The sequence below is a fragment of the Schistocerca nitens genome, chromosome 8 (genome assembly GCF_023898315.1).
Source record: "Schistocerca nitens isolate TAMUIC-IGC-003100 chromosome 8, iqSchNite1.1, whole genome shotgun sequence".
Lineage (NCBI taxonomy): Eukaryota > Metazoa > Arthropoda > Insecta > Orthoptera > Acrididae > Schistocerca > Schistocerca nitens.
Window position 1 is genome coordinate 594,047,268 of NC_064621.1, and position 12,174 is coordinate 594,059,441.

The 12,174-nt window shown below is 36.9% G+C and overlaps 1 protein-coding gene across 1 annotated transcript in view; it reads right to left on the bottom strand.

The window, feature by feature from the left end:
* LOC126199033 (T-complex protein 1 subunit beta) overlaps nucleotides 1-12,174 on the bottom strand; it is a 56,119-nt gene that overhangs the window by 22,868 nt on the left and 21,077 nt on the right. The window contains exon 4 of the mRNA XM_049935734.1: nucleotides 1,047-1,249. Within this exon, the coding sequence (XP_049791691.1) occupies nucleotides 1,047-1,249 (203 nt within the window). The remainder of the gene's footprint in view (nucleotides 1-1,046; nucleotides 1,250-12,174) is intronic.

Sequence of the window (12,174 nt, forward strand, 5' to 3'; positions counted from 1 at the left end):
CCACGAAGTCATTATTATTCAAAGTGTTCACCACTTGGATTTTGTATGGGTGGTGATGTTAAGTCTAACCTCAAACTTCTTCGGACAGTCCTGTCAGAAATTCCAAGCGCAACACACTGTCTACGCGCTGATCTCCAGGGGCTTCTTTGCACAGCAGTTCTTACATGTTCCACATTCTCGGGAGTATGCACCGTCTTCGCTCTGCCACCTCTTTTCCTTGTCGTTTCACCAACATTTTCAGAGATATCGACCCAAATTTTTATAGAGTTAACCAAAGGCACTGGCCTATTACGATTAATCTGAAAATACACCAGGAAACAACGCTGAGTGGCTACATAGCTACCGCTTTGGTAGAACGCTTTCACTGCAAACGACCATTGTTGCTTAATCCACTGCTCCAGTGCTACTGAAATGCTTTGTGTTGGGGAACACAGTGGTGACTTTGGTTACTCACCCCCCACTACTTCCAATGCTTCCGCGCAATAATAATAAATGCAGGTTTAACTGCCGTACCCTGTATAAATGATTTATCTTTCTGTATAACAGAATAAATAAATTTGATGTTTACTCTAGTATATACAACTGAGAGGTATATTTTCATTCTCAACAAAGTACAGAATTACAATTAAATGAGAAAAAACAAGTTATAAATATTTGTTGGGAAGGTTTCCTTTTTTTCCAAAAACTGAAATAAATATTATTTTTAATGTCTATCAAATATAATTTAATTGAGAGGTATGTTATCATTTATAATGTAGCGCTGAAATAAGACAAAAATAAAGAAGAAATTTGAAAAATATGCATTCAGAAAATATTACCAAGTGGCGAAAAATAACACTGAAATTGGCTACAAAATCAAACAATTTTTTCCTGACCCTGCTAATGACTAACCAATCAGGACTGCCTGAAGATAGCAGGAAGTCATTTTGCCAGAGTGTCACCCAGTCTGGCTGACGTCACTTGGCCGAATACCCGAACATTTCTGTAACATATATTAACACATACACAAGACAAATAGCACAAAAAAAAAAGAATTTGTAACATACCTTCATCGAGGAATGAGTCTTCAAGGCAACCACCAGTCTTCTTTATAATCTGAATGGCTGAAAGATTTCCTGATCCTTTCAGTCTCAACACAGCAGTAACTGCAAGCTTTGAAAAATGATCCTTGTGTTGCGACAGAATTTTAGAACTAAGGGTAGTTGATGCAATATTGTAGAGATCTTGATGAAATTTTGCCTCATCACCACTACAATATAAGAAAAGAAAATCATATTAATGGTTTCATGGAAAGATAAACTAATAGCATAATGTGTTAGCTTATGTTCTTAGAGCAGTTGCACATTTCAATAGAATGAAGTTTGCTTCACAGTTACAGTGTCGCACAGATCATATAGATACAGTTGGTGGAATTTGTTATCTGAATAAAGCCCAAATCTATGACTCAGGTGCGATGCAGGTGCTATCACAGTTTGTTCATGATTTTTAGAGAATTTTAAAAATATATTTTACTAACAGCATCTATCTAGCGGCAGGAGGGGGAGGATGAATGATGTATACTTGTCACTTGTTATGTCATTCAGTACGTAAGCTACTTTTCTAATGTCCTCAGTTCGGTTACTGCCTCAATGCCATGAAAAAATGGGGAATGTAAAACTGTAACTACTTGTCAACCCCAATTTTCATGTGCCACATATCATTAGACATTTGATAACAATAATTGTAATTCAGAGAAGTAATGGAAGAAGTAAATGTAACAACTCACCATAGAATTTCGGTTTTCAGTGTTTGATTTCACGTAAACAAGACTGAAAACATTGCCAAGCTTCCAGACAATGTCTACCTTTACAGACAAGCACTGTTTAGTAGTGTTCATAGCCATTGTATTTCATGCTTTTTCACCATATCAGCAAGCCAATAGGTGTTCTTGTGAAGCTTTTACTCCCTCTTATGTAATCAAGCTGTGCTGTTACAATGATGTGAAGTCTTCCGCTTGCTGAGGTCAAGTTGCTAAGTTTCTGATTTCAGCTTCTCACTTGTGAGAGGTGAGGCTCCCTCTTCCGAGTTTGTACTGCTATCAGCAATGTCAACTTTCTGCCTGTTTGTCATTTTGATTGGGACATGGGGTGTTGAATTGGTTGGTTGATCTGGGGGAGGGGACCAAACAGGAGCGTTGGTCTTGTTTGTGCAGTACTGATCGCAAAGGCAAAAGAATATTCTTTAAAAAGGATAGAACTGCTAACATTAAAAAAGTTGAATTTGAAAACAGAATAGATTCACGAAATTTTTCATTTAGAGCACACCTCTGATTGGGTGTTGAGCATACACCACAGAGAAGATGGAAATGAAGCAATCAGGAACATTTCAAAAGCCCAGAAGATCAATGAACATTAGTTGGTTAAAGAATGAGACACTGATAAATAAAAAAATCCTTAGTAATGAGTATAACACACCGAAAAGTGAACTGTCTGGCATGTATTACACGAGGATGGTTTGAAAAGTTCTCAGAACCAAATAGGAAAAAAGTACTTACATCACTGAAACTTTTTATATTTTTCAATGTAGTCTCCTTGTAGATTAATGCACCTGGTCCAATGATGTTCTAGTACCTTGATCCCACCTCGGAAATGAGTTTCCTAAAGCCTGCAAAATAGTTGTCAACTCTGGCTATCAATTCTTCGTTTGAAATGAATCTTCGTCCACCAAGAAAAATTTCCATTTTGGGAAGAGATGAAAGTCTGATGGAGCCATATCAGGTGAATAAGGCGGGTGTGGCAACAATTCACACCTTAGTTCGTGTAATTCTGCCATGGCGGCGGCACATGTGTGCAGGCACTGGTCAAGAGGCACGGCACCTATCTGGCAGATAATTTTTTCATCTCTATTTCTTCAGTTAAAATGTGATCTACCCTTTCAGATGATATCTGGCAAGCGTGAGCAATTTCACGCACTTTCAATCGGTGATCCTCGATGACCATTTTGTGCACTTTTGCAATGATTTCTGGACTACTGTCACATCTTGGCCAATCACTGCGCAGATCATCATCATCATCTAAGCTCTCCCAACGAAATTTAAATTCATTTGTCCACATGGCAACAGTTGAATATGAAGGAGCAGAGTTCCGCAGTGTATTCTGGAAATCGGCATGAATGTCCTTTGCTTCCACACCTTTCTTTAGAAGTACGTAATAACTGCTCCCGATTTTTTCCATCTTCACAAATCACTACACGGGAACAACAACAGAGCCACATCACCGCCACAGCCCTCTTCTAAGAGCACTAACATGGCACGTGTTTACAGGCAACAGTCCAATGAATATCATGTGAAAAACTCATTGCACCAGTGCTGACCTCTCGTAGTTATTCCGAGAACTTTTCGAGCCACCCTCATAACTGATGGAATGGCAGAAAAAGAATTGCTGGGGCAGGTTAGCTGTATGAACGTAAGACAGTTCATTGATGATATAGTACACAGTAGTCCTATTGGAATGACGAAAATAGCTGGCAAATGAAAGGAATGAAGTTCTGTATCAAATCAATCTTAGGATTCATAATCATAATAATACTAAACCACCAGAAAGGAATGGCATCATTAACAAAATGAACACTCATTGCTACCATTTTCTTTTTAGGAACAATAAATTACATATCTTGGCAAGGACCAAAGAAAACAAATTGATATTAAGGTTAATTAACAAATGATAAACTGTGCTGAATATGATTGTCATACGGCCCTATCACATTTCAAGCACTCACATTCTCTCAATTTATAGACGCATAATCCGTATCACTTCCAGTGGGGGTTACCTTAATAGCCTCAGATGTTATTGAATTTAGCATATGTTAAAATTCAGGAGTAAGTAATAAATGCATTTTTTTTGTTTTCTCCAAAAAATTCCTGCCCTGAGATACTGGCCTCCAAAGATGACACTGCGAACATTTTGAAGATGTGAATTTCAGAAAAGATTTTTAAAATGCTGTTATCTCTGTAACAGTTCTAGATATTTTATTAGAATTGTTTTATTTGAAAGATAATTGCTTTGTGGTTACAATGGTACCCTTGGACACATCTGTCAAAGTTCTTTTACTGTCACCTTTTGAATCTTTTTCATAATTTACAGAATTTTTTTTATTTTTCAAAAATGCCGATCCAGGAAAGTTATTTTTTCTGTTGATTAGACCATGTAGTACTATATTGTCTGTAAAGGAGAGCTTCCCACTTTTAAATTGGACAGGTTTTATTTTTAAAAATCTTTTTTTAACTTCCAAGGGTAATGTAAGTCTTCACTTGATGATGTTTCTTACTAATTTCTTTGTTACAATGTTTATTTCTATTGTCTTTGTTCCATTTATTTCTTAGCACTTTCTTTGTTACAGTTATTTCTTTTTTACTTTCATTGTTGCAGATAGTTCTTACACTTTGTTGTTGTTTCTTGTCAGTTTCTTTGGCATGGTGGTTCATTGCAGGTTTCTGTATTGTAGTTGTTCAGTGCTAATTTGTTTACTGAAGAGGCTTCTAAGAAATCTGAGACAATCCAGTTAGTTCTATGTTTTTTGTGAGGAATTTGCCAGTTGACACAGTTGCAGTGTGTTTTCTGAAAAGGACTGTTTGAAATGTCTTCTGACTGGGGCCACAGGAGAGTGACGTGTGCTGACTGCATATCCATAGAAGAGTAATATATAAGACAGGGGGGGGGAAAAAAAAGGACTTTGTTCATGTTGGGAATAAGTGTTCTCGTTTGAAAACTCTGTTTCAAAGTGAAGATGTTTCCAGTGACGACTTTTTGTGTTCCAAATGTTTTGCCAGAACAACAACGATAGTATCTGAACAAGGTGAAGTCTCCCATGGTGCATATGATGCAGATTTTGCACCAATAGAGGAAGAATTAAATACCCTGGTTCAGTCAACTGCAGAGGTAGGTATTAGTCATGTTAAGAAACTATGATCAGTGAAGTCGAGTCATAAGCTCTATGCATCAACAAAGTGCAGAGAAATTACTAAAGCTGTGGATAAATACACTACAGCTAAACTGACCACACTCTTTAAAGTAGAAATTCCATCTTCAGAAGAAAATGAACCAAAGCACTCTTGCCAGGAATTTTTCACAAATATCAATTCAGCTGTTGAATATTGTGCATCTTGCACTGAAAAGGTGCAAGCTTTAACTATTATTCCAGAGACATTTTCAAAGAAAACAATTTTGAACCACATTCCATCAGTATCAATGCACATGGTCAAATCAAGAAATGTGAGATCTGTTGGGTTGGGTTCTTTGGAGGAAGAGACCAAACATCGAGGTCATCGGTCTCATGGTTTAGGGAAGGATGGCGAAGGAAGTCGGCCGTGCCCTTTCAGAGGACGCATTCCGGCATTTGCCTGAAGCGATTTAGGAAAACCACGGGAAACCTAAATCAGGATGGCCGGACACGGGATTGAACCGTCGTCCTCCCGAATGCGAGTCCAGTGTGCTAACCACTGCGCCACCTCACTCGGTGTGTGAGATCTGTAAAAGGAGTCTTTGGAAGACCATATCCCTATTATGGACATCCTATAGAAGCAGCTCAAGTTCAAACAGTGCAGTCATTTTATGTGGAAGATAAATGGGACTGTTCCCGTCTGAATGCCAACATAAAAGACACTATAGCTGTAACAGTTGAGGTCAAAAAGTTGTGACAGTGAAGAGGTACATGACTTGCAGTATTAAAGGAACTTTTGCAATTTATAAGAGCAACTACACAACTTCACATATTGGAAGAACAAAATTATATGCAATACAACCTAATGGGTAGTTCTACACCCACCTAGAGACGTCTGTTTATGTGTGTACTTCGCGAATTTTGAACTTTGTGTGGTAACTTTGAAGAACTTAAGGGAGCACATGACATATGACACCTTGGTTGAGCATGTAAAGTCATTAGTGGCAAGAGACTTGCTTGTATCAAGAATGTTGTCACTGTCCTGGAAAGGGAAGACTGTCTTTACAGACACTTGGCCTGGAAGACACAGCAGCTAACTCTGCAGAAATATGTATGTGACATGGGAGTAAAATAAACAAATTAAGAAAACTGTTGCCTTTGACAGTTTCATTGATGAACTTGGTAAATGGTCAGTGAAAGCAGTAACACACCAGCATCTGAAGAAACTGCAACAACACATTGCAGAAGTGAAAGGGTGTGTACAGGCTGAAGACTATGTTTAGTGCTTCACTGATTTTTCTGAGATTTGTAGTTTATTGTCAGTGCGGAAGGATATTTTTATGTGGTGTGGTCTGAAGAGATTTGCAAGTTTATATAACACTTTGCCAAGAAATGGAAGACAGACAAGTTTTGGTATTTCTTTCCTGGTTTGTAATGGTGATTGTGGTTGCTTGAGTTTACTTTGGATTTTTTCAACTAGAGTGTTTATCAAAGAGGCATTATAACCATTATTTTGGGCTATAGATTTAAGTATGTTCATTTCTTTACATGGACCTTCTTCACTGATTGGGGTGTGGAGCATACGGTTTACAGATGACCTGATGAAAGTAGTTTTAAGTTGGTTTGGGTGGCATGAGATATTGTTAATGTGGCATGAGGTATTGTTAATGGTAACATCACTGGTAGTGGTTTTCTGTATATTTGGAAAGTATGCTTGTTAATGTGAGTGAAAATAGTCACATCAAGGAAGTTAATTCCATCAGTGGTCTGGTGTTCAACTGTGAATTTAATATTTGGGTGCATTTTATTCATTTCCTCTGCTAGGTTACTTATTTCTTCTTTTGGACCATTGAAAAGTACTACTGTGTCATCTTCCATAGTACAGAATTTTGTCAGTAAATTGTGGGTGTGTTAAGAGGAAGTCTTGTTCCAGATTATGTATAAATATGTCAGCAAGCAAGCCTGCAAGGCTGCTACCCATTGCCAGACCGTTGTTTTGCATCTGAAATATGCCACTGAATGAAAAATAGTTGTGTGAGAGGACTAATTCAAGCAACATCTAAGAGTTCATAAATTTCTGCATTGCTTAGCTTTTTGTATTTGATTAGATTCTTTTGTTTTATTGCAAGAGTTCCTTTGCAGGGGATATTGGTGTAGAGGTTTATTATGTCAAAGGAGGCAAATGTTGCTGTGTCTGGCACTATTAGATAATGTAGTTTATTAACTCAAAACTGTTGTTCATTGAAAAGCTGTTTTCAAAGGTGTAATTTGTCTTCAGTATATCATAAAGTTTTCTGGTAATTTTGTATCCTGGACTGTCTACTGTACTGTACTGGACATATGGGACAACCAGTTTTGTTAATCTCTGGCTGAGACCTTAACACAGGAGTCTGTGGATTCATTGTAACACAGCACTGAGCTTCATTACTGGTCAGCAGAAAATTGCAGTTTTTAAGCAGTCTTTTCAGCTTCCCTTGGTACTTTTGGGTGGGGTCTGTTTGTAGTTCAGTGATATTATTAGAATCAAAAAATTCAAGGGTTTTGTTATTGTAGTCTCTTTGGTACACGATAACTGCCTTGTTGCTTTTAATCTGCTTTTTATTACTAGGGCTTCATGACTAGTAAGTTTTTTATTGATGTTTGCAAGTATTATGTGCTCATGGTGGGCTGATTTTGAAATTTTATTTTCTATAAGATTTTTCTTTATAATTTGGTTTGCTTTATGTGCTATGGCATTCTGTGTGTTGTGGCTTAGTTTGACTGTGGCACAGGCCATTTTGGTTCTAATGATTAAATTTTTGATATTTTTCTTATTAAGTTTGGGAGCAATGTCATGTTTGAGCCCTTTATTCAGTAGGCTCAGCTAATTACTGTTAAAAGTTGTCAGTATTATTCACAACTTTATGATGAAATTTATGTGGTGTACAAGACCAGATCTGAAACTTTTTTTCTTTTGCTTTCACTCTATTTCTAGTTGTACTTTATTAACCTGTGCATCAACACTGTCAAGAAATTGTGTAAGGCGACTTGGGTCAATGACATCACATAGTGCAAAGTGCAACTCATACAGCTGCTTAGTTAGCAGGTCTGTCTGTTTGTAGCGCTTTCCTATTTCCGATTTTAGCCATAAGATTTCACAATTTCTTATGGCCTTCTGTGCTGACTTGCTGTTATTGATCTTTTCATTAATGTGGTTTGGAATGATGTTTTCAGTGAGACATGTCTTACTAAACTTGATGGCTTGGGTGAAGTTTATCAGTTTAATCTTTTTGTTCCTGTAGGTGTTCGTTTTACCTGGTGAGGTAGTGGTAATTTCAGTATATCCATTGTGGATGATGAACTGCGACTTATTGAAATTGGTGTTTATTTGGTAATAAATATGCAAGCAGTTGCTTTTTTATGATTTGTTCAACCATGAACATGTTTTTGAGCCACTGCAGGCTTATCTTCATATGGAGGAGTTACACCACCACAACATAATGTTTGTGTAACATCTTCGTCTGAAAGTAAGCCTGCAGAGGCTCGAAAACATGTTCATAGTTGAATACATCATAAAAAAGTGACTGGTTGCACATTTATTACCAGATAAACGCCTATTTAAAAAAATTCATCTTGAACCCATATTGAATTGTATATCACAGGAAAGATCATTGAAAATGCTGAAAAATGACATCTCCTACCATTTTAGCTAAATTAGGAGAGTTATTACAGCAATTTGAAATTATGGTAATGTAGGGTTTTTCAGTGATTTTTGAAGACTTTACATTACAGTATTTTCAAAATGGGTCAATGGATTTTAACAAAATTGGTTACTTTTCTTAATCTATCTGTTTGCTACCATTGTGCCAAGTTTCATCAAAATCTGAGATGGTGAGTAAAATCACTGTGCTGATTTAACAAAATTGGGTATTTTTCTTAATCTGTGTGTTTGCTACCTTTGTGCCAAGTTTTATCAAAATTTCAGATGGTGAGTAAAATCAAAGTGTTGATTTGACATGGAACTACCCTGCAGCAATGTATAACCTAGCATGCACTAAACATTAACTCACAGTGAATCCTATTGTTTGCAAACTATTTGCATTTCACATGGTGGCCACATATTTTTGAAACATCACAATAGTTAAGACCATTAACGAGAAGATAAGTCAGTTCACGATGAAAGAGACATATGGGACTCCAAGTAATTTTTTTCACTGAATAATTTATTTAGAATTGTGAGAGACAGAGTAACTGGCATGCAGGCAACACTGTGGCAAAACAAGTCCTATATCAATGTGAGAGACATAGAGGCAAGTGAGTGTGCTGAGACTTGCCCTAGTTCACAACCACTAGGGCCACATAAGGTGTATGTGCTTAGTATACAAAGGATTGCACCATAATCTAAGAGTGAGATTAAAAATTAAAATTACTTTTCCAAATTTTGTCAATGTATGCTTCAGTATATTAATGTCAACACTGTTAAGTGTCAGCAATAAAAAGTTACAAGATTCAACTTGATTGGAGCGCAAAATTTTGGTCAAAATTGACGTATTTACAAAACATTGAAGGTGCTAAATATCAGACACCAAAAGATCAAAATTCGTATGTAGTCTCAGTTTGATATAACAGCATTAACTATGTGACTCCATTACACTACCTCTATTAGTTTTCAAGTTATTTACTAAAAATCAAATTTGGAACAAAAATGTCCCTATTCATAATAGATTAACTATCATTTGTATTGTTATAGAAATTTCTAGTTTCAGCACTTGATTACATGATGAAATAACACAGCTGTACCAAGTTTCAAGACTTTAGTGTGAATAACTATTATTACAAGGAATCTAAAACACACAGCTCAGGGTTCATGTTCTACTGTTCATTCCGTTCCAAAAATTCTAGCCAGCTATGACTTTTTCTGAAACTAAAGCCAACTTAACGGCATTCATACAAAAATTAAGAAGATTATAAATTGTTGCACAACAGAGATATTAATTAATGTGTGTCCAAGAAAGGGGATATTTAGATGCTGCATGTAGGACTATCAACAACGTAGGGAAAGATAGATTGTTACTTATCATAAAGAAGACATGTTAAGTTGCACACAGGCACAATTAAAAGACATTTACACAAAGCTTTTGGCCACAGCCCTCATCAAAAAAAGAGAAACAGAGAATGCATTCTGGCCTCAGTTGCCAGTCGTGTGTGTGAGGTATGCTTGCTTATTTTTCTCTGTTTCTCTTTTGCTGGTGAAGGCTATGGCTGAAAGATTTGTGTGTTTTGATTGTGCCTGTCTGCAACTTACCATATCTTCTTTATGGTAAGTAGCAATCTATCTTTCTCTACATTGTTGTTACTGACTTAAAGGGAGCCATAGGTGCCTATGCTGCCCATGTTAAAATCACTAAGTTTGAGGAACATTTATGAATAAACTACCAAATGGAAAAATTTGATTTTTTTTTTTTTTTTTTTTTTTTTTTTACATATAGAGTGGTTTAGTATTGCAGTTATGACAGAGGGATTTTGGAGTATCTTTTCTAGTTTCCTTCCAATTATTTTTTTTATTAATGATTTTTTTTACAAATAATTGCTTTATAATTAAACTGAAATGAAACTACTGAACATATTGCCAAATGGCTGTGTTACAATGTAAGTTTGACCACTAGGAGTGCTGTATAAAAATTTCATCTCTCTAGCTTGAGTGGATTTTGAGAAAATGTTCCTTATATTCGAAAAATTCTAATTTACGGGAAATGGCTATCAAAGTTTCTCAATACATTCCTGCACTATAGGATGGATTATCAGGGTCTTCTTCTTCATCCTCCAAAAGCTTCCTCTTCTGTCTTCTTTTCTGGCCTGTTGTTCCATCATACTTCATATGCCTTTCTCTTCTTTCTGCTCCTCTTATCCTTTCTCTGTCAATATTTCTTAGTGCTCGTACAGTGTTCACCCCAGCTGTAAATCCTAATGACTTCAGAACTTCACACTGTTCCCTTGGTTGTAGTTTGCTATTGCATCATAGATGCCAAAGTGCAGTGTTTTTATGTTACAAACACCCTTTTAGGAATCACTTTCCAAATCAAATTGTTTACGCTCTCATTAGGATTCTGCGTCTTTCCGTGTAGACATTTGTGTGACAATTTTGGCTGTGCTAAGTCATGAAAAATTGGTTTTATTGCATTTATCACAGCTGCTGGCAAGCCATGTTTGTGATCATAGTCCTTTTTTGCATTATATTTGCACCAGGAATCTTTTGGGCACAGGCTGTGTTGAGGGTATTCATTGGAAGAGGCAGTATGAAGGAACAATGCCCACACTGCTTTTCGCATGTCACTAACATTACTAGTATTTTGCCTTATAGCATACCCATAGTATCTCTCTAGACGTTCAATCACCTCATCAGTAAGCCTGCCTCTCCCTCCTATTGTCTTTCCATCACTGAGCTTACTTGAACCCAAAGTTTGTTTGAGCCTTCGAAGCCGTGCACCCATACGCTTTTGTACATGCCCAATGCATTCCAACTTTTCAACTACAAATTCATTTCCATATGGTTTCAGTTCCTCTATAGTCTTGAAACCTTTGGAGTCACCATCCCCAAGGTAGTATTTGTACCTAACGTTGTGTCTGGGAACTGAACGTTCAAAAATTTGTTTCACTCCATCCACTTCCATTGCTCCACTTGATCCACTAAAACTTGCCTCACAGGTTCCACTGTGCTCTCCTTTGATTTTTTTTGCACCTACAATGTTTTGATAATATTGCAACATCTATCACTTTTGCACTATCATCACAAGTAGCACTTACAACCCCATTCAGGGATTTATGACCCCTCTTTTGCCAGGAACCATCTAATGCCACTACCAAATCCATAGAACCACCGTTCATTTCTACAGATTCCTCCACTGCTTCCTTCATGATTTTCAAAGCCACATCTTCAACAGAGGATCCTACCAGTTCACAGTAGTACCCAAGTTTGCTTGGAGGCGATGGCAAGTTCATAATACCACAAAACAGTTTACCAGCAGCAGACCCTTTTCCAATGGATCGAAGACCATACACAAGTCGAACATTCACATCAAACACTCTAGATCGTCCATTTTCACCAAAGAGACTGGCATGTGAATTGTAGAAAGTCACTTGATACTTGCAACATGCACAGATTATCTTCATCTCACAAGCTAAACCAAAGTGCTTTGTTATCTCTAGTCCCACTCCTACACTTAAACACATTTTGCACAGAACACTTTCTTTCAGCACAGAAGATAATAATCCAATATT